Source organism: Miniopterus schreibersii (genome assembly GCF_964146895.1).
Source record: "Miniopterus schreibersii genome assembly, chromosome: 15".
In the NCBI taxonomy this organism is placed as follows: Eukaryota; Metazoa; Chordata; class Mammalia; order Chiroptera; family Miniopteridae; genus Miniopterus; species Miniopterus schreibersii.
The window spans coordinates 30241367-30264440 of record NC_138115.1 but is presented as its reverse complement, the minus strand read 5'-3'; the positions used below and the strand labels follow the sequence as shown (position 1 = coordinate 30264440).

At 51.0% G+C, this 23074-nt stretch overlaps 1 protein-coding gene across 1 annotated transcript in view; it reads right to left on the bottom strand.

The window, feature by feature from the left end:
* Positions 1-3031: 3031 nt before the first annotated feature.
* SLCO2A1 (solute carrier organic anion transporter family member 2A1) overlaps positions 3032-23074 on the bottom strand; it is a 65063-nt gene continuing 45020 nt past the window's right edge. The window contains exons 4-14 of the mRNA XM_081160204.1: positions 19758-19985; positions 18759-18857; positions 17115-17251; positions 15269-15344; positions 14593-14757; positions 13342-13531; positions 11555-11720; positions 9123-9286; positions 6905-6969; positions 4219-4342; positions 3032-3278 (exon numbers count right to left, since the gene is read on the bottom strand). Coding sequence (XP_081016330.1) covers positions 3158-3278; positions 4219-4342; positions 6905-6969; positions 9123-9286; positions 11555-11720; positions 13342-13531; positions 14593-14757; positions 15269-15344; positions 17115-17251; positions 18759-18857; positions 19758-19985 — 1535 coding nt within the window. The 3' untranslated portion in view covers positions 3032-3157. The remainder of the gene's footprint in view (positions 3279-4218; positions 4343-6904; positions 6970-9122; positions 9287-11554; positions 11721-13341; positions 13532-14592; positions 14758-15268; positions 15345-17114; positions 17252-18758; positions 18858-19757; positions 19986-23074) is intronic.

The window sequence follows — 23074 nt, the reverse complement described above, 5'->3', positions numbered from 1 at the left end:
CATTGTGGGGCCCTGATGAGGATCACCCTAGAGCAGCGATTTCCAACCGTGTGCTGCAAGAATTTTTAAAACATGCAGTACCTGACTGTTTAGTCAGGGGCACTGACCTCTTTTCCCTTAGAATGTCAAATTTAAAAAATGACAACAGTCAACACAATAGCTGTTGGTATGCATGAAATAAAAATTATATCTTTTTTTTTTGTCAGATCCGCAAAAAATACATTTTTTGGTGTGCTGTAGGATTTCAGTAATTAGTTTATGTGTGCCATGAGATGAAAAAGGTTGACAACTGCTACCCTAGAGGGCTTTGGGCCAAAGAATAATTTATGGAGATAGGGCGTTAGACCCTTATTGCATTTTCCCTCTCTTATGCCAAAAATGTTTCAGGAAAGATGGGATAAAAAGGTTCCTGCAGACCCTTCCTTTCCTGGCTTTTTCATTCAGCCCTGAGGGACTGGGAGAGGGGTGGGCTTCCTAGAATTGGCCAGAAAGGATGGCATTGGGGGTGTGTGCACAGGGAAGTGGTTCTGGCCTCTGCAGGGTCTCCAGGCTCAGGGGAGAAGCAGGGGAGGGAGCCTCAGACTGGGAAAGAACCAAAGACCGACAGTGGCAGGACCTCACAGCCCACAGATGGCGCTGGAAGCCAGCCCCAAGGATGGTTGACATTGACTTTCCAGCCAGCCAGCAGGATGAGGGCTTGAAGTCAGATATAACTGATTTAAAGAAATGACTGTGACACATTTTGTACTCGCAAGCTTGGAAAGTGAGAATCCCACACTTAGTGATGGTAAGAACCTAATATAGCTGTGAGCTCTTGGGCTGTTTTACAAGCCCACTAGCTCCTGATTGCAGCCACCCAGGAAATCAGATTTGTTACATTCCCTGCTGGCAGATGGGAGGAAAGATTTGGTGTGGGATCAGTAGTATTGGCTGCGACCAAGTGATCAATAATGATTATGATATTAATTCTGTTTTGTATTATGGACTTGGTTGTTTGCGACGAACCCCACTTTTGTATATAAACTCAAGGGCCAGCATCAGGCTTCCTGAGAGACCAGCACTGTGGGCCTTTGACAGTTACCTGCAGAACTTTACCTAAGGAACAAGAAGCACCTGCTGCCTGCTTTATACCAGGCAGGTGGCCTGAGAGTTACATTATTTCTGATCCCTGTGACCACGGGCCTCTGAGAGTTGTGGCACTGGGCATTTCCTTTGGCCAGAAGGTGCAGGTTCCACCTGCTCCCTGATAGATACACATGCCAGTACAAATTCATGACCAACTTATATCAATAGCAAAATTATAATATATTAATAGCAATATCATAATAGAATAAAGGTTTGGGAGGACAACCGATCTTTCAGAATCTGAAGGTTGGCATTCACTGTTCGTGAGTTCAGCTGAAGGCAGTGACTTCAGAATTTGGTTAAATTGCAGCAAGAAAGATCAGGGTTAGTTGCAGGGAATTGGTTTCTAAGTGGGGCCATTTTAAATGCTGAAACTGGCCCCTGAGGTTGCATGGAGCTTCGCTTCCTGGGTGAGGTCTTTGGAAATAAGGTGGGTGGCTTTGGAAATGAGGCCTCGGTAACCGTGACTTTCACAGAGTTCAGTCTCATGGCAGTTTGGCCATTGACATACATATTTTGGCCTTTCCAGAGGTGGCTTCTGATATGTTTCTGGAGGAGTCTTCCACGAGGAATGGCACTCAGGAGATCCACATGTGGCAATGACCAGTGCCCAGTTGCTCCAGAAGACGCAGTTCAGCCAGGCCTCTGTCTGGCAAAGGGCCAGGAACAGGGTCAGTCTTGGGGCATGGATGGTCAAGATCCTGTTGACAGTCTCTGGGTTTTTGCTGTGCCTTCCCTGTTCCCACCAGTGCCCACTCAGCACACTCTGGGAGGAGGCCCTAGTGTAGATGGAGAGAGGCCAGGTGGGATCTCAGGGAAGCTCAGTGGAGAACCGTGCATTAGCACTGCCTTGTACAAAGTCCAATAAATATATCTGTGGATGAAAGGCCTCCTTTGTTGGCTTCTAACTCTGAACCTCTGCCACACAGCTGCAATGTCTCTCAACTCAGGCCCATAGAGGGCACCACCTCCGGAGGCCGTAAGAAGAGGAGAGAAAACTGTGAAAACAAGTGTTTGAAACCACGAAAGCCAACCTCACCAGCCTCTGTTTTGTGGACTGTGGCTCACCATCCAGCTTGGCAGCACTGGACCTTCCCTCAGCTTTGTCACTTGTTTTGCTAACCTCCAGGGCTGCTTCTCTTTATTCTGTGGTATCTGAAGTCCAGACAGGGAAGCCCGTGTGAAGCCGCCTCATTGCTCCCAGGGAAACTTGGAGAGGGTCTTCAGACCACTCTGAGATGAGGAGTCTTGTCCCCACACTGTGGGGATGGGAGGTTGGGCACCATGACCACCTCACAGCCTTCCTCAGGTCTTCACCATGGTGCAGCTTCCTTAGTTTGAAATGTACTCCCAGAAAGACAGAGACAAACATGCACAGACCCATGTACAGAAGGGTCTAGAATTCATATGAACAGTGTTTGGATGAGTCATTCTCGGGGTGTCCTGGTCCTTGCTCTAGTGCCTGAGTGTGGGTAATTGGAGGGGACCAGCTGGCCCTACTTCCCTACATGGCAGCTTCCAAAATGACCTCTTGAGGCAGGAAGCGAGGGTCTGAGAGGAGGGGAGCCAGCCCCTCTTGGGTGCTATGTTGATTCTGAACTGATTCAAAGGGGGCAACAGCCAGGTTCCCCCATCCTCTAGCCCACTCAGCCCACTCCTTTCTTTCTCTGGACAGACACCCCTTTTCTCTCTCCATTTAGGAAACCACCCCCCACAGGCCTGGCAAGGGACGGAGGCTGCCTCACTGGAGGGCCCATCACTGAGGAGCCCGTGGGCACATGGGGACTCTCCCAAGGAGCCAGTGAAAACCCAGCCCTGCAGCCGTGTGCCCACCCTGCCCAGGAGCACAGCGGCCCTAAGGAACCCTGAGTGGGGGCCTTTGGGAGGAGGCAAGGAAAGCAGATGGTGACTGGGGTTGTTTTCTTATTTAAAAAACGAAAAGGAAATGACATATTAACATTAGTAAATACAGGCAGGCATGAAAGGGCAGGCCCGCACTTGAGCCGGGAGGTGCCCGGCCAGGGGCCAAGACTCAGATGAGGCCGGCAGCTTTCTCCTGCACGTTGTACTCCTTGTTCTTGGTCACCCGCCAGCTGACGAAGAAGAGCAGCAGCGTGCCCAGCACCTTGTAGCCCACCTGCAGGCCCAGGTACCTGTGGGCAGCATACAGGACTGGTGAGAGGCAGTGGGGGCTCTGTAGCCCACGTCCCAGGGCCACCAGGAAGAGTGGCATCATTCTCACAGTGGCCCAGACAATGCGTCGTCGCCACTCAGGTAAGGATCTGTCACCACCCAGGTAGGGACCATTTCCTCATTCCTTTGATCCACAAGGGTGCAGGCCTCCCCCTGAGAAGGCTGAGCCTAAGCCAGTGGGCCTCCTCCTTGCACTGCCGCCCCCTGGAGGGCCAAAGGCAACACTGCAGCCCCAGCCAGCCCCGAGGGTCCTGTCCTCCCAGCCTGCCAGAAGAGGGGGCTCACTGCCCTCTTGGTCCACCCCTCTGGCAGCCTTCAGTGCACTTCAGCCCGGTCCCAGTCCCATCCCACCTCTCGAGCCCCCTCTCCCCACTGTTTCTGGTCTGTGTGATGATGATGGCAGCGGTGAGGTAGCTGGAAGAAATACAGAACTCAGTGGCACGGTAGCTGGGCTCAGACCCACGGAGGCAGGTTGGACCCGCCTGCCCTTGACCTCTTCTAGGAGCCGTGATGGGGCCACCTCTTTATGAGCTGGCCTGACAGGCTGGCCTGACAGGCTGGCCTCGTATCACCATTACACAGCCATGCCTCTCCCTTGGACTCCAACCATCCCCTTTCCCTTTGACACACTTCTTTTGCTGCTGTCCATCCAAGGGCCTGTGGGGACCGCAGATTGGGGGCCACCTCAGAGCAGGCCCTGCATCTTGTTACTTGGATGGCTCTCTGTGAGCTGTGAGATGCCCACCACCGTGCCCCTGCTGCTTGTCTATATAGCAGCACCCCTCTGGTCTTCTCCCTCAGAAGCCTGACATCCCCCACGATAGCCACCAAAACAGATGACTGCCCTTTGCACAGGCCTGGGGCCTGGCCTCCTTGACACATGGCATGTTGGGCCCTCACCTGTCTCGGAGAGCATCGTTGTTGTAGTAGGCACAGGCCCCTCGCTGCCCAGAGCACTGCGAGTTCCACCGGATACAGGAGTAGTCGATGGTGAGGCCGTAGAGGGCTGGAGATGGCAGCCAGGCTGGCATCAGTGGAAAGAAAGTTCAGAGAGCTCAGGCCACATGGATCTGCAGGCAGAGGCACCCAGCAGAGGCACCCCCAATGCCTTGCATGTCACAGGTGTGAGAAACAGCTCTGCCTGCCCCTGGGAATCACTGTGACTTTGGGAAGCAGAATAGCTTTTTGTGAAGCCTGAATCCCTCTTTCACTAGAGCTTAGAAGAGAAAAGGGACCTCACCCATCATTTCAAGGCAGAGCAAGTCACAGAGGTCACCTTGATCCAGCCTACAGACAACACAGTTCCCACATTTGGGATTGGTCCCAGGTGGAGATACGCTGGCCTCCACTGTGTGGCAGGAGGCTCTTGGGGGCATCGACTCCTCAGGTTCTCACAGCACCCGGAGGTGGGTGGGTGCCTTCATTTTAACGAGGAGAAAGGTGGGCTTGGCGAGCTTACCATCACATAGGTAAGAGGAGTCAGGGCTTGACTTTGAGTCCCAGTTTACAGAGGTTCGAATCCCATGTTCTCCCACTAAGCTCAGACAACACCTTCAGAAAAACCCCAACACCCTGGCTGCTCAGAGCCCCTGCCCCAAGCCCTCTGGACTATCTTGAAGCTGAGTGGTGAGACCTGGTCCAGTAGGGGCTGTGCCTTCCTGCTAGTAAATACCCTGGAACAGCCCCTCTATTGTTAGCTACAGTTCTAGGCAGTCACAGTCCATCTGGGATACACTCAGAAACACTGTGCTGAGAACAGTTTCCCACACTCTGTTTAGGACTCTATGAGAAGCTGTAATCTTCTGCTTGTGGCCCCACCTGTAAGTGGGAAACTTCCAGAACCAGCCTCTGGATACAGGTGAATGAGAGACTGAAACTGGCCACAAGGACTGACTGTCCTCCAGTGATGCTCCCTAAATAGAAATGAAGTCCAGAAAATTTTCAACCAAGTCCAAGTAGGTAATTTTAAACTTGCTGGGGTTTATAAATATGAAGTCCTTTTTTATTACCCCAGAATGGAATTGCATTCTTGGGTAATGAATGGGATCCCTCCAGGCCTGGGTTTTCTAACGAGGTCCCACACTGAGTTATCTGAGTTAAAATAAAAGAAACAAAGGCAGTGGGAGGGCGGTCTCTCCAGGTGGCTGTAAGAGGCAGGGCATCCCACTGATGGTTGGGCTGGGCGGGATGCAAGGTTTTCTTCCTAGTGGAGCTTTCCCGAGAGCAAGTGCTTATAATACAGAGTCTAAAGGGGCTCTACAGGGATGAGAAGAGCAAGTGGCCCAAAGCCAGGAAATGCCACTGAAGTTGGTTCATTCATCATCTGAACACCTCACTCAACCTCAGTTGGTGAGGGCCCCACAAAGGCTCCCACTCAGCAGATCCAGGAGGTCACATCACCAACACCCCCCAGAATGACAATGGGAGACACTGCAGGGCTCCTGGGTAATAATGCGCAGAGGGCTCTGTAGAAGTTCAGTGTTTAGGGTCAGAAAGTACACCTGGATAGTAATGGAAGTCCCTCCACTGCAGTTGCCATAACCCCCACTGCAGTGCACACCCACTGGGTCCCAATAAACACATCTCCAGTTGAACCTGGTCCCTCTACTTCCTTTACTTGTCACTGCCAGGGTCTCCATATTAGTGCCTTGTGTTTATCTAGAGCCAGGATGTGTTGAGAAGAGACGGTTCAACGTAAGCAGTCTGGGAATGAGCCTGCAATGTGCCCGTGAGACCCACACGTGTTCCTACCCTCAGCCCATGCATCTGGGAGGCCTGGTGTGCCTGCACCCGAAGGCAGCTCACCCTCCTGTGGGCACTACTGAAATGGGCATAGCTCCATTTCTCGGCAGGCTCTGGGCTGCTTGAGGGCAGGCAGGGTGTCCTCACACAGGGCCCACATGCACAGAGGACCATTTACTAAGTGGTGATAGGAGGAGTGAATTTTGTAAAATGAGAGGGAAGCCAGGGGCTAGGCTCAGCTACCATTCTTGCCCGGACAGAAATGCAAGGTTTTGTTCTGATGGCGAGTTCTTGGAGTGAGATTAAAAAGCACCTGCCTTCCTGGCAGGGCATGGCTCAGTGGTTGAGTGTCGACCTAGGATCCAGGTGATCGGGGTTCGATTCTCGGTGAGGGCACATGCCTGGGTTGCGGGCTCAATTCCCCAGTCGGGGGCGTGCAGGAGGCAACCGATCAATGATTCTCTCATCATTGATCTTTCTATCTCTCTCTCTCCCCTTCTCCTTTCCTCTCTCTGAAATCAATAAAGATATATTTAACAAACAAAACAAAACAAAACACCTGCCTTCAATTCTCTATTAGGTAGTCTCGGTTGTGTGTCCGCCTTTCACCTTTATTACATGATTTAGTTTGGAATTAACGCCATAGATGAAATCTTTCCTAACCACAAGTAACAAGGAAACTGCCCATATAGGGTTTTGGGGCAGTTGTGGGGTTGTGTTGATCATGCACAGCTTCTCTTTATAAGAGAGATGAGAGAGGACTTTCCCCATCCCCACCCTGCACCCTGTCGCCCTGGGATGTCCAGGGGTCACTCCTCAGGAAGGGGGTGTCTCACACACTTACCCAGCAGACGCATTAGCAAGAACTGTACCCCAATGGCAAACGACTTTTCCTCCTGGTTCACCACCCTGGAAAGGAAGACAGGAATTGAGCAGCGGGAGGACTCAGGGTGCCCTCCCTCAGGCAGGGGCAGCCAGCCTCAGTCAGAACCTGCCCTCATGTGGCCAGATGAGCCACCTGGCAGACTAGATTCACCTCAGCCGAGTGCTTTTGTCATTTGTATCAGTGGTTCTCAAAGCTTGATTACTGGACCAGGAGCATCAGCATCCCCTGGGAACTTGTTAGATTCTCAGGCCCCACCCCCGACCCAAGAATCAGATCCTCTGGAGGCGCGGCCCAGCGATCTGTGTTGTGAGAAGCCCTCCGGGAGATTCTCATGCACACTCAACTTTGAGAACCACTGGTCTCTGATTTTCAGGGCTGCCCTGAGCCCCCTTCAAGAGGTGATGGGCAGAAGAGGCTAGAAGCAGAGACGATGCTGAAGAATGTTTTCAGAGCAGCAGGTCTGAACGTGTTTCTAGCAATAAAAGGCAGCTCCGACGCAAAGTGTAATTAGGGCCCCAGGGTTGTCAGTGTCTGTGTGTAACTAAAGACGTCCTCTACCTAGGGCTAGCTTCCTGGGCGTGCGACCTGTGCAGCCTCAGAGGGATCCGCCCTTAGAAGGGGCCTCTGATTGGTTTAATGCTCTGTTGTAAGCTGTTTTGAAATTTTTAATACTATAGGAACTGGGAGCCTTGCATTTTCATTTTGCACTGGGTCCTGCAAATCATTCAGCCATTCCTGCCCCTACCCTTCTTCCTGCAAGAGGGGAAAAGTATTTGGCTGAGGAAGGAGATTCAGAGACAGAGGAGGTGGAATCTCCGGGTCCTGCAGTCCCAGAGGGCATGGAAAACTTCCAAGTGCACCAGGGATGGGTGACCATGGAGGGGCCTCCTGCTGGCCAGCTCCTGGCCCCTGCCCCACAAGGTGGGGAAACAGGAGCATAGGCCCCTGGCTTCTGGGTGCTGTGAGCACACACACTCTTCAGTGGGTGCTTGTTGGGGAAAAGCATTTGGGGTTGCAAGGACAGCAAGAAAAGGAATTGGATGTAAACTGGAAACGTACCTTCCTCCAGCGTCTGTGAGGGGTGGCCTGGTGAGGGTGTAGCAGGGGAAAGGCATCTGCTGGGACCCCCCCTCCACTCTCAGTGGAAAGGGCCTCACATCTCAATCTAATGTCTGCTACTCTTGAGCCCACAGATCCCTTCCAATGCCTTCTGGGGAAAATAGGTCATTGGTACCTAGCTAGTTCTTAATAATACTAATTATTATTTTTATTATTTGGTTAATAGTGGTAATTAACCAATATGTAGAGCACCTTGTATTTATAAAGCAATTTACCGTATAATCCTGACACCAGTTCTTTGAGGTCAATATCATTAACCTCCTTTCCTAAATGAGGAAATTGAGACTCAGCGAGGTTGGCAACACCCAAGGACATTCAACCAGCCTATGGCAGAGCTGGGCCTTGGACCTTGGACCTTGGCATGCAAATCCTGTTTTACCCCCTCTCTGCTTGTGAGGCAGGTGAAGACAGGTGGGAGGCAGGCAAGGGTGGGTTAGGGGAGCCTGGTTGAAATTTTGTTTTCCCCTTTGCAGAGAGTGAGGTGAGGGAAGGATGATTCCCTGTGAAACCTCAGACATTTAGGTGCTACTATAATGGGACACCTCTGCCCTCCCCTCCTGCCTTGGCCGGCCTCTCCCTGCTGACCTGAGAACTTAGTCCTGGCTCCTAGCACACTAGATTTCTCTCATTCTCATCATTCTGTCTCTGGAATGTTCCTGATTTTCCATCCCCCATTTCATGCATCCAACGAAATCCTCCTCCCTCCTCTCAGTTCTTTTAGGATTTAAAAATACGTGAATCTGCATGAATTTCCACAGCGCGGAGCCAGGCAGCCTGGCTTTAGCAGATGGCTCTGCCCTCCTGGGCCAGTGGTGTCCCGCATGCAGAATGGAGGTGCTACCAGGGCTGGGGAAGGGGGCGAGGCCTTGAGGAGCTCTGCACAGAGCCTCGCACGGGTGGGCCCAGCACTGTGGAGTTAGTCACCTCCCCATCCCACCCGAAGAACACTGTCCACCGTGTTCGAAGGACTCTGAGGACCAGGAAAGGGAGGAAAGATGACAAGTGGGCAGCTGGGCATAAAGCAGAGGCAAACTGGGGGAAGGCGAGGGGCACTCACCGCAGGACCATCATGTAGAGGGGGTTGTGGGAGATGCAGGCGATGAGAGACACAAAGGAGATGAGGAAGGTGGATGGGAGCAGGAAGTGGGCACAGGGGATGGGGCACGATCCTGTCTTTGCTGAAGCAGATCCCCCGACCACACAGCTGCAGTTCAAATAGATCTTGAAAAGGAAAGAAGGGAAAAAGGGGGAAACGCGTTGTCATTACTTGGCCCGCACATACGTCAAAAGCCTGCACCAGCTCTTGCCAGACGATCCCTTAGGTTTCAACTCCTCTGCCCTCTGGGTCCCCTGGGGAGCTGGGTGAGGCTGGATGCAGAGGCTGGAGAGGAGACCAGCAGAGGGTTTCAAGGTGCCCTGTGGATCCCACCTCTTACCACTGCTCAGGCAATAGAAACCATCTTCACCAAAACCAAGTGTCCAGCATGGACTGGGCTCCTCCAGCAGTTGCACCCACATCAGTATATGCAGGATTCCACTGCCAGGCAAGGCCCACCCACCCTGGGACCAGGGGCTGGGAGGGCTTCCTCTCTGGGCCAGGCTACTCCATGCCCAGCAGCCGTGGCTTTGTGGGTTGTTTTTGCTGTTTGTATATTTATTGCGGGGAGGGTAAGGAAGGTATAAATAGGAGAGAACAGAAAACACAATGGAATCCACTAAGCTCTTCATCTGTCAGGCCTTTGCCAGAGAGGAACTCCTCCTGTCTGTAAAGGTCTCTAGGGAAGGAGGTCCCCTTCTTAAGCCTGCAAGTCAGCACTACTGTACAACTCAGCCACTGCCCAGGTGGTCTTTACCCCCCCCTTGCAGTGTCTGATGGACTAGCCTATGACCACTTAAGTGTCAAAGCAGTTATAAAGCCAGGTCTGGGACGAATGAGCAAGTATGTTTTCTTCTACCAGACAGCAAGAACTATGCACCTTCTTTATTTTGGCTGCTAGGAAGCTCAGAAATAAGCTTATGTACAATATGGCTACTACTTCCATAGATTATTTTTCTTATAATTTACTATTTTTTTCTTGATATTATGCTAATGATGATGATCTGTGCTGCTGTTGGAAACGTGTCAAGGTTATTTCTGGAGGTAGGTAAGTCAGAGGTAAGCAAAGGGAGATAAGAAAACCACAGAGGTCACCACAGACTCCTCCAGCTAGAAGGCAACTGAGAGAATATCTTCTCCAAGTTCCTTGCCAACCCCCTCTGCCTGAGACTCATGCTCCTCTGTCCACTGAGGTGGCCATGGAAGCAGTCTTCCTTTATCCTCTGAGAAGAGGGTGGGAAATGGGGGGCTGGCCTTGCTCATGACCTCCATACAGGCTTAAGGGAACAAGGTGCATTCTGTTCCTTAGGGGAACTGCACAGACTTCCCACTGCTCTTAGGAAAAAGAACACCCAACTCCTAAACCTGGCCTGCCTGGCTCTGGCCCCTGTCTGCTCCCTGGCCCAGCACCAATCCTGGCCTTCTCTCTTCTCCTACCCACAGCTCATTCACTCCCTGGGGCTTTGCACTTGCTGTTCCTTTAGTGGGAATGCTTCACCCCGCCAGGTCTTCATAGGGTTTTCTTCTGATGATTCAGTTCTAACATCACCTCCTCGGGAGGCCCCAGTGTACACTCTGTCCATTAACTCTCCTGATGGCATGGGTCACTTTCCAAAACTATCTTGTGCATTTATTTGATGGAATGAGAACTCCATGAGAGCAGGAACTTTTTCTGATGGGTTCACCACTAAATCCTCAGCATGTCCATCTGTACCTGGTGTCCATTACTTGTTGCATAACTGAACAAATGACTCAAGTTAAATTGCTGCTGGCTGATCCTAGGAGGCCAGGAGCCACAGTGCTCAGAGGGCTGTTAGGACCTCACCAAGTGAACTAGTGAATGTGGGCTACACACTTGGAAGGCTGGTGGCCAGGAGATACATGACCAGACTGAAGCAGGATCCTGGGTTCTAGACCCAGATCTGCCCCTAAATAACTGCATGACTTCAGGCCAGTTGTGTGGCCACACTTCGGAGCTGAGAGAGTGAACCTAGTGCCCTTGGTCACAGCTTCCAGCTCTAACCTTCCAGGTCCACATCCAGGAGGACCCTCTGCCCTTGATTTATTTGGGCCTGTCCAAAGATGCTCATTAGGACCCGTCAGGATGAGACTGGAAGGCCTCCGCTAAAGAAGTACTCTGGGTGGTTTTTTCTCTGAGCCTCAGGAATGTGCATTTGTTGAACAGCAGCCAATCTTTAATTGACTTTGGGCTGTAGGCATCTGGTCATGACCTTAGGGAAGGGGAGGTAGAGAGCGGGCGGATGTGGCCCGGAGGCCAGGATGGGAGGAATGAGGGTGGTGTGGGTGGCGCCCTGCCCATCCTGGGGCCGAGGAGCAGTCTTTGAGGGCACACACTGAGCTCGGGGACCCCGTGGGGCTCCTCCTGCCCTCACCTGTTGCTTGGAGGCTACAGAGCTGATGTTGATGTGGCTGCAGCCTGCATGGCACGGGGAGAGGTATTCTACCCCATTGTCTCCGCAGACAGGGTGGAAGATGGAATCCGGGCACGCACAGTCCTTGCGGCAGGCGGGAGGCTGCGGATGTATAGAACTTGATGTGCTGCCAGAAAAACAGGAAACGGGGACTCAAACAAAGCAAGACCAAAGAAAATCTCTCCGCGTCAGCCCAGTGCGAGCTCCCGCCTGGTCGGCGTGCCTGTGCATCTCTGTGTGTCTTGGGCCAGCACCACCTGGGATTTGAATTATGACTCTTGGGGCCAATGGTGAATTGGCCGCTGGTCGGTGCTTGTGGCACCTCTCCGTTTCTTCTGCTACTAGAAGCCCAAACCCACCAACGGCTCATCAGAAAGGCTTGGTGGGCAACCGCCCCACTATAGAAGTGCTCAAGACAAACAACCAACCAGGACTCTGATGAGAGAAATAGCAGATGCTACACCTGGCCTCCAGCCAAGGGACAGGCCAGGGCCCCTTGAAGCCGTTGGGGGTCTAGATGGTTCCTGTATCTAAGTCTATATAGACACTGCCTAGGTCCCTCCATCCCCCTGAGCTTCAAAAAAGGAGATTTCACTTCCTATCCGATATTCATGATCTTCTTTGGGGAGGGTTGGGGGAGGGCTGACAAACCACAGTCCAGAGCTTTGCTAAAATAATTATACTAATGTGTTAACATTAATAGGGCATCTCTTATGTGCCAGGCACTGTGCTCAGGGGCTTTTCAAGCACATCATCACAATAACTATAATTATTGTGCTCCTTTTATGGATAAGAACACTGAAGATTGGAAGATTAGATAAGCTAAGTAACTTTCCCCAACTAGTAAGGGCAGTGCCAGAACTAGAACCCAGTCTGATGACAAAGCCCTGTGCTAACCCCTAGTGAAAGCCACCGAAAGGCCCAGGGCCTCCTCAGCTTCTCTCAATCCATAGTCAGCCTGCAGAAGACCAGTACGAACCAGGGGCTCTTCCATCCTGAGCAGCCCTTCCTTTCCACACACCTCTTCTCTCCTTCTTCCACCAAAGACAGAAGAGGTTATTTAAGAGAAAAAGAGAAGAAAACACCAAGGCTGAAAGGTACAGCATCTCCAAATGTTGTAAGCTCATTAAGCAAAATTTAAAAGAAGAGGTGGTTGAAAGGTATCACACAGAAAAAAAATTAAATGCTCCCTGCTCGGTGCCCTTCTTTCACAAGCCTCTAAAGCTCCTTCCTAAACATGAAGCCCAGACTTAAAACTTAGGACTGTGTTGCTTTATGCAAACCGACAGGTATACTTCACCCACCTTCTTCCTCACCTGCCCTCATTTTAAAAGTCTGCCATCACTTGCATTGTTCTTTTCCAGATCTTTTCAAGTCTCCATCTCTCTCTCATCTTTTTTCAGCAGCTCCACGAGACTCTGTAATTCTAGCTGGCACAGAGCTGATGCTAAACATAGCTTATTTCCTGGTTCTTGAGTCTCACAGCCCTACAGATTCATCCTGAAACCAAACTAATTAGTTTTTGGTGCTTTTTTAAAAAAATAGGCCCTTAACCCTAGGACCCTCTGATTTCTTATAATTCAGTATTTTATCCGAGGCCTGATTTTCTAAGTATCCACATAAAAGATTTGGTCAAAAAGTGAAAAAGAGAGAAGAGACTTGAGGAAGCAGAAAGGAAGAGGTATGGCAGCCAGATCCAGGCTCTGGCCTTTAGCGAAGGGTACCTTCTCACCCCTCATTCCCATTACCTAGGTGGGTAGACCTCTTCCACGAGCGGGGTGGAGCATCCCATCAAGAAGAGAGGGGCACACAAGATAATGGAGATGGTCATGATGGTGGCAGCCACCCGGGGAATGGTTTGCAGAGAGAAAACAAAACGCCTCATGAGGATTCCTCCAAACAGTATCCCTAAGGCTGCCGCAGGGAGGTTCACAGCACCTGGAGAGAGAAAGAAGCTGGTCTGTGTGCACAGGCTTGGGAGTGTGTGTGGGCACAGACATCCACCTGGACCATGAAGAAGGGGCACAGCTTCCTGAAGAAACATTTGATATGCTCCATCACAGTAACAATACCTGACAGTAATTGAGCATTTACTGTTTGCCGGGCACATCTACACAGTTATCCTGACCTAGAGGATTACCCTGCCTATGCAAATAAAAGAAGTGGGGCTCTTGCAGCCAGAAGGATGTGGGTTGAATGTGCATTTATTTAGCACCTTGCATTGCCTGACCCCTCATTGCATCCTCACTGTGACCACATGGGGTTAGCAAGGCTCTGGTGGTGCCCCCTGCCTGCTAGTCAGAGGTCTAAGACTGGAGAATTAAGGTCACAGCCAAGGGCCACACAGGAGGTCAGGGTTCACACCCTGAACACCTTGCCCCATCTATAAGGTCAAGCACACTTGTGGATTTGGCTCAGTAAATCACTTGGATATTTGGTGGGACCACATCAGTGCTTCTCAACCTCACTGGCAAAAAGCCCCAATGCTGGGTACCTCCCAGAGACTCCACTGTCATTGATGGAAGGTGGGGCCTGGGCATTAATATTTAAAGCTCTCCAGGGGAGCCTAAAATGCAGCCTGAGCTGAGAATCCCTGGGTCACAGACTCCCTACCCAAGCAAATGAATCCAAGTCCTTGAGAGGAAGGAACAGAACCAGGAGCATTTTACCTAACCCCAAACTGATGCTCTTTCTTTCCTCTGCTGCCCCAGGGCCTGTGGGAGGCTGTCAGGCTTCCAGCCCCTCTGATGGGAGGAAGGCAGCCCCCCGCCTCTGCCCACTCCTGCCTAGAATGACAGGGGTCCCAGAAATCTGTTCAGACCACTCTAGATTGCCAACCAAGAAAACTGTCCCTAGAATTCTTTCTTGTGGGCAAGTCCTCCTCTGACTCCTGTGGGGACTCCCTGATGCCACCTGCCCAAGCCAGCCCACCCCGGGCTTTGCCAGGTCAGTCAGCTACGTTTAGTGAAATCCACCTGGGAGCCCCTGCCAGGACTCACCGATGAGGAAGTTGGCATAGGCCGTGGAGGCGCCGTACTGCTTCTCCAGGAACTTGTTGAGGAATGTGGAGAGGCCGGCGATGACGGAGGAGAAGGTGCACTGCGCCAGGACCACCAGCATGAAGAGCGGGTTCATGAGGAGCCTCAGGAAGATGCGGGGAAACCCTGCAAACGGGCCACAGTCAGGGCCGGGCCCTTGCCCACGCAGCATCACGGGTGCTGTGAGCCTGGCCGCTGCCCTTCCTTCTCCCCCAGATGGCGCCCCTCTCTTCCTCAGGATGGCATCTGAGGCACCAAGGAGTTCAGTGGCCCCTCCAGGGCCACACAGCCTCTCGGACCCCCACTCAACATGCTCACGGGTTTAATAAAATCAGAATGTGTCTGGAAGAGATCAGGCAGCGGGTGGATAGAAATAAGACTAACAGTGGGGACATTTGCCTCACATGACAGCCACCTGCATGTGAAGGGAGGAGAGAGAGCATGGGCTGGGGCTGGCTCTGCTTGAATCTGTGTCTACTGGCAGAACCCCTCCTGTGAGTTGGACCAATTATAGACCACCTTGCTCCTAATGCCTCTTACCATACACGACACCACATGGGCTTAGGTACTCCCTGATGCCCTCCCCTGACCCCCCCCAAGCCAGCCCCCCCAGGGCCTTGCTGGGTCAGTCAGTTACGTTTAATGAAATCCACCAGGGAGCCTCTTGGCTTGACCTTCATCTTCCTCGCCTCGTCTGCTATGGCAGGAGACCTCTGAGGGTAGCAAAGGAGACGAGTGTTAATGGCCCAGGCTCCCTGTGGCCACGCTTCCCGGCCCCTTGACCCTTCTGGTCTCAGTGGCTTGGGGTGAGGTAGCAGTGAGCTGACCCAGGTATTATGGGAAGGTGTCCAGAGAATGCTCTCTTGAAGTAAATGCCATCTGCATGTTAGTGAGCCCAGTGCTTTGGCTGCTCACCAGAATTCAGCCAGGCCAATGCCTCCCAAGAGACCTCTGGGCATGTTACTTCATATCTAACTTTCCCACAACTGATTCCAAAAAGGATCTGACCAGATCTCACCCCTTGCCTGTTGTCATGGCCATGTTTCTTCCCTGTCCTCGGATTTCAGAGGCCGTGGGCTTCTGAGACACTGTAGTCCAGAATGACTTCTGTTTCCAGCTCTTTTTCAGTCTCCTCTATGGAGTCCCTTCTTCCTTCTGGCCCCAAACTGAGTCCTGCTCAAAGCCCTATCCTGGCCCTGTGCCTGAACTTTCTGTGCATATCACCTTGGTGAACTCGCATACCTCTTCTGAACTCATCAGATGTAGCTCTAAACCACCACTCAGATGCAAGGCCCTGAGCTCTGACATGGTTAGGATCCTCTGGGGAACTCATTACCAGGCACAGGAGCTGCCATTCATTGAGCGCTAACTCCATGTTGGGCATTGTTCCTAGTGTTCCACATGCATCGTCCCACTCCTCACAGTCTCTTTCTGAGATACCTACTCTATTTCCAGTATTTTAAAGGAGAGAAAACTTAGGGACAAGGGAACTTGCCCAAGATCACTCATCTAGTTCATAAGTAGCAGAGCTGGATTCAAACTCAGGTTTGCTTGACTCCAAAACCACCGTGATGTGTTGCCAGCCTCTGGAAATTTTCTCCAAGATAAGCCCATATCCTCCTACCCCTGCCCCTCCTCCCAAGACTGGGCCAAGACCTCATATACCTCATTGCTTAACATCGAGCTCTGTGTCTGGCTCAAAACCTTGGTGCTAACTGTAGCCCCTCTTCTCCAATCCAGGTCGCTGCTGAGTCCTTCTCAGTACCGCCTCCAGGAGCATCTATCCCTGCCCTGGCCTCAGCCATCATCGCCTCTGTCTACACTGATCTCTTCAGATTTCCAGTCTTCCTTCCTGATTCCCAACCTCAACCTAACTGCCATATTGCCACCTGACTGGTAGCCCCATCACTGCAGAATTTCATGGGATCAGAGCAGGTTTTAGACCCATCAACCTACCATCAAAGTCCCCACCCAGAATTCTCGTCTCTGTTTTCCATTCTCATCTTTCCTTGATTTCTTTCCCAAAAAGATATGAGTGAAAAATATGTGGAAGGTCAGTCTGTTCAAACTATGCTTCGCTTTCAGACCACCTTCACTCTCTTAAGCACTAGGACTCCCTTCTTACCCAGTCTTTCAGGCTCAGACATGATGGGCTTATGAAATGTGAAAGTCAATTGCACCAGGTCACATATTCAGCTTTTATTGGATCTTCACTCTTTATCCCAATTTAGATGAGCTCAGTGTTTCCTGAACTACATCCCTATATGTTACCATGGGAAGGGCACACTGAGATACCATCTTTTGGAAATTCACCAGCACTCTCACCTCTCAAAGCCTCTGAGAAGTCCTATACCATTAGATTTATTTAGAGTTCACCCAGAATTTACTTAACTTGCTGCAGCATCTCTGCTCTGTTTATTTTCCACCCTTATCTCCCTTCTGTAAATTCCTGTAGGTAGAGTTATGGGCTCTCAAAACCTTACCTCCACTTCTCTGGCCATTGTGCGAGGAAAGAAGAAAAAAGGGAAGGAGGTGAAAACCAATAAGGCCGAGGAAATGATCAGGCCCAACCACCAGGCTCCAATCCATCGGGGGTCTTCGGGGCTCAAGTTAACTGAGGCTGAAGAGAAAGCAAAGGACACAAGGTTTGTTGGATGAATGCATGATCTCACCTTACTGGGGGAAGAGGCTCTCTAATTAGGGGGGTTTTCTCCCCACAATGGAGAAGAGATAAAGCCATGAAATAGAACCTTGCCCAAGGTGACATTCCCTATCCTGGCCATTCTGGTCTTCCCAGAAAACGAAGGCCACTGCACATGAAGCAGAACATCAGAGAATCCCCAAGCTGAAGGGATCAGGACCTTGGCCTCACCTTATTTTAGTCCTAAGCCCTGGCTCTAGTGACTCTCTCGAGGCTTACCACAGGCCACACACTAGACCATGTGTTTACGTCTATTATCCTGCTGGGTTCTCCCAGTGAGTCTATGAGGCAGAAGCTATGTCCACCCACTTCCAGCCAATCAGAAAACTGAGGCTCAGAGAGGTTAACCTTGCCCTTGTCCAAAGTTAAAGTTATTGATCAATTTGAAACCTATGTCTCCTTGATGTCCACATCTGAGCCCTTAACCACTGAATGCTACTGTTGCCCAACTGTATCGCTCCCTAAGAAAGGAGTCCTCATGATCTTTAGGAACCCGAGGAAACAACCATCCACAGAGTGAGCCGCCTTGCCTCCAAAGGAGATGCTTTCTCCTGGCAAGTCTCCCGTCTACATCTAAGAGTCTGCCATTGTGTTTCCCTTTCTAAGGAAACTACCTAGGCATGGAGGGAAGGAGACAGAATAGAATGGACCTCAGGCAAACAATAACAGGCATCCCTAGGCACTGCCCCTGGTGGACTGGGAGCTCGGTTGATAGTCTTTTGGTCAACCAAGAGCCAGGAACCAATGCAGGAAGTGCCAGTTGAAAGGGCAAAGATGGTTTGACCCTGAGGCAGGAAGCTCCCCCTGGCTTTCCTCTTTGGTTTGAAGTATAGGCTGAAGACGCCATGCAGATGACCTCATGGTCTGATGGTCCCGGAGACGGGAGTCTGTGGGTTCTGGCAGCATGGTCTGGTTCAATGCCTGCCCATATTCTTTGTGAGACAAGCAGGCTCTGATCTGTGTATCTGGCACAGGTATGGGTGCTATTCCTGAGGGTCTGGTTCACATGGCCTTCCAGTCACATCTTCTGATGGGCAGGAATAATTTTTAAGACCACCACCAAGATGGGCAGCTGTCATAGCAACACCTGAAGCCCTTCCCAAGGTCTCAAGTTTTCCCTGCAGTTGACCTGAGTTGCAAACTTCTTGAGGGCAGAAAGTATGTGTGTGTTTTTCAGCAGTGCACCCCCCTTCTTCCTAGCATCCAACATGGGCCCTGGGAGGGGAGGCACCTGCCATCTGCTCCTGGCTGTCTGAAGAACAGCAGGAGTGAGCATGGGAGTGAGCGAATGGCAGTGAGCATTTGCAGTTGAAGCTTCATTCTCTGCCCTGATTGCTTGTTGGCAGGGTGGAGCGAGGGTTGGAGGAAGGAACAGGGAGGCTGCTTCGTGAAACTGGCAATGGGATGGGCATCATTAAACACTCACCTGTGTTCACCCTGCCATAGTCCACAAAGATCTGCAGCATGACAGAGCCTAGCAGGAACCCAAAAGCCGGTCCAAATACGGAGATGGCAAATAAGATGGCTGACAAGGAAAGCAGAGGAAAGAAGGCTGAGGAGGACTGAGAGGGTGTGGCAGCCCCAGGCTCTTTCCCTAGCTGAAGGATTCCCAAGATGTCACCCCATCTGCTCCCTGACCTTGACAAGTCCACACCTATGGCATTTCCCTCAGACAGTGCCAGAACCACTCAAGATTCTAAGATGTGCAGAGACAAACATGTTTCTCCTCCAGCCAGCTGCCAGAGAGATCTTCTTGCCAGGAGGGTAAATGGTCTTCCTGGCATTTAAAGGTGCTGGCCCAGGGCAGTGCTAGTGGGCAAAGCTCTCTGCAGGGACAGTGTTGGAGGCCTTGGCAGAAGCTCCTGAGGCCACAGAGCCAGTAGGTGTGGTCTGTCTGGTCTAGGGTGTAGGTCCTGAGGACGCTTGATGTAGTCTGTGCTAAGGGAAGGATCTGAGCAGTCAAGCAGTCAGATAGTCTTCTATCTTCTTTGCATGTGCTTCTTTGAGGTCAATCTGTCCATAAGTGGACGGTTCAGAGAGACGTGTGCTCAGACCGAGGCCTGGAGGACTGGACAGCACCAGTAGCTACTGCTGGTCAAGGAGCTTCCCTGTGCCTGGCATGGGCTAAATGGTCACATACATGACCTCATGTAATCCCACAGCTGCCCAGTGCACAAATATTGTCAGCCCCATTCTGCAAGTGAGAAACCTGGGGCCCTGGGGCTTAGCCACTTGCCCATATCCCACAGCTGGTAGGTTAACAGAACTGCCATTCAAACCAGGTCTGATCCCCAAACCTCTGCACTCATTTGCTATGCTGTGGAACAAAGAAGGTTAAGACCTGGATTCAGTCCCTCAGGGCCTAAGTAAGTGTCATATCAGGATCCAACCCCTCCCCACAGCCCTCTTCAAGCCTGTGACTCACAGATGTACAGGGGCGAATTGTTGGGCTCCGAGAAGTCGTCCACATAGGAGATCCCAAATGGCTGAATGGGCACTGTCCCAATGCCTGCCAGCAACTGGGCGACCACCATAAGACCCCACATGCTGCTGGTCTCCTTCCGGGTGTCCTGGGTGCTGCTGTGGCACTTACTGGGGGGCAGATCCTTCCAATGCTTCTGACAAAGCTCTGCATGGAAGAGGCTGCTGTTCCCTGCAATGAGAGTGCATGCCGGTCACCACCACCCCTGTCTCCTGGCTCCACCACTGGCCTCTGAGCCTGGCCTTTCTCCCAGGCCTTCGGGAGTGACTCTAGAAACAAAAGTGAGAGAAAGGTGAGAGGGTGGGCTCCCTGCTCCATGTGCACTCCTTTTGGGGTGGGAGAGGACTCTTCTTCTCACGGGTATCCATTCTTTCTCCCCTATGGGTCCAGGCAGGTAGATGAGAGGGGAGGGATCAGTATCTTCATATCTGGAGGAGAGGGCCACACAGCTGGGAAAGAGGCATCAGAGATAAAAACCCAGGTTTGTCAGCCTTCAGTGCCCTGTGCTTAGCCTCAGACTGGGGACCCCAAGATGTGGTTCTCTTTAGCAGGACAGAAGCCATTCTGTCTCACAGAAGGCAGCGTCACCCTGGCTTGGGAGCCCTCATTCCTGGACTAACACTGCATCACACTGGAGAGCTTACTGCCAAAGGCATTTAATATCCTTCTGAAACCTGGGCGGCTCCCAAGAATTACAGAACTTGGGAAACAGAAAGGGACTTTGAGACACTTTAATTCAACCCCTCCTATGGCAGATGGAGAGCTGAGACTGCACCCATAGGAGCCAGGCTGCACCTTGAGACCTTTCTGTGAGGGTCCCAGAGACTGTGGGCACTGTGTTGCCTGCTGGCTGTGGGGATATGGCCAGGCTGTTTTTAATTTGGCCCACACTAAACAGTAAGCACTGTCAGCTCTCCAAGATCTTGGAGGTTCTTAAGGGCTCATTTCCATAAGATGCCTTTTCTTTCTGCCTTGTCCAGGCCAATGGAAACCACTGGCATTTCTGATCTTACTCTGTGGGTTTTTTCATTTAGCACTAATGGGATTCAGTTTAATTCTCATTTATGGTGCTCCCAGGAGGGTATAGCCCTGAACTGGATGGGCCTCAAAATCCCACAGAGGAAAATGGAGGGCTGTGGACTAGATCTGCCCCTCACACTGGACTCTGCCCAATGCTGTTAAGCTCTGGGCTGCCTTGGACCGTGGGGCTGGGAAGGGATCAGCCCACCTCCTGGTCCTCTCTCTTCCCCCAGATGCACGTGCTTCATCCAGCCTGGCCCCACCATCTCCTGTCCTCTCCACTGGTGTTTGTACAGTACACATTGGAAAACTGCTGGCCTAGGGGCTCCTCCATGGACCAGGCCTGTCCAAGGAAAGCAAAGGGTGCCAAAACATCTGCCTGGTCAAAGTCATCCAAACCTGACACCAGCTGTGTGCAGAGAACAGGGCACCCTGGAGAGTGACTAGCCCTGGGTTTTGGTTCTGAACCTTCCTCCTCTCATCCCACATCCATCATCCCATCTTTCAATGCAGAATTCAAATAGAAAGTGGTCCAATCTCATGGTGAAATAGGAAGCAGCCTCTTAGAATCAGGGTGGAGATGTAGCCTTATTAACATGAAAAGACTGCTGTTATATCTTGTAGGTTCAAAAAAACAAACAAAAACTAGCGGTTTGGAAAAGAGTATGAGCCCTAATTCAGAAAACTTATGTGGACTAATTGAATATGCGGAGGAAAACTAGAGAAAAACTACAGCTCTCTTTGGGTGATGGGACTGTGGTGATATGCGTGCGCACGCTCGTGTGTGTGTGTGTGTGTGTGTGTTTGCCTCTGTGTTTCCTAATTTTTCTATAATGAACATATGATACTTTTAAAATAAAGCAACAGTAAAAGCTTTTAATTTAAAAACATTTTCATTAGTAAATATAGCCAAAATTTAACAGCGTCTCTCCCATTTCTTGTCTTTGTTCCATAACCATTGTCCTTCTTTCTGGCCTAGGCCTTGGACCAGAGCTGTGTTTCTCTGTCCCACCTCCTCTCCCCTATGGGGTGTTGAGCCTTTTCCCAACTTACAGGCTCTACTGTAGAGACCCCAGTTCTAGAGCCAGCATTTTGGAACATCTATTTTTTGCACAGGCAGATTCTGCCAAGTCTGTGACGTACATTGTCTCTTGCTCACAGCGATTACTGGTCTACCTAAGCTGCTGGTTTGAGGCAAAGCTGGCATTCGAACCTGCATGTGTCTGACTCAAAGTCCACAGTGAAGTCAAATTTGAAATGGTGATATTTTGCAGGGACGGAGGAGCTGGGCCTGGGGAGATTTCGCTTTTCCTAGCCACATTCAAACACACAGGCTCTCTGACCGCCGTAGGTGGCTGAGACCCTCCACCTACTTCCTCCCCAGTAGAGGTGTCCTGGACAGGGGCCGGCTGCTGGGAGACTTGATGAAATCGGAGACAATGAGATGAAACAAACACACAATATACGGAGTCAAGAAATTGGTTTTAGTGAAATAAGCCAGACACAGAAAGACAAATACTCTATGATCTCACTTGTATGATTCTAAAATAGCTAAACTCATAGAAGCAGAGAATGGAATGGTGGTTGCCAGGGGCTGAGGGGAGGGGAAATGAGGAGGTAAGAGTACAAGAGTATAAAGTGTCAGGTGTGCAAGATAAATACGTTCTGGAAGTCTACTATACTATAGCATGGTACTGCACTGTATCCTTTGCTAAGAGGGCAGATCTTATGTTAAGCGTTCTTCACCCTCCCCCCCCTAATTAAAAGGGGGTGGGAGGAAACTTTGAGAGGTGTAGATATGTCTATGCCTTGATGGTGGTGATGGTTTCAAGCAAATATACTTATCCCCAAACTCACTGAATTGTATGTATTAAATATGTACAGCTTTTTACATGTCAAGCATATCTCAATAAAGTGATTTAAAAAGAAAAAGAAAGAACTCGATTTTAACCCCAAGTAGCAGTGTGAACTTGAGTAAGTTCCTAAACCTTTCTGAGCCTCAGTTTCCCTTGAGGCAAAGACCATAAGGTGGCTGGACATGGAAACTCCCTCTGGGTCATTAAAGAACTAGAAGACTATGGTTCTAGAAAGGGGTGCAAGCATGAAAAGCTGGACCTTACAGCTCCGTCAGCAGGTCTGAAGGCAGTGCCTGCCCTCTTGAAGGAAGGCTGGTGTGGTTCAGTAATACTGCAAGGGTCTGAGTCTTAGGGCAGTCACTTTAGTCTAGAAGCCCCAAACTG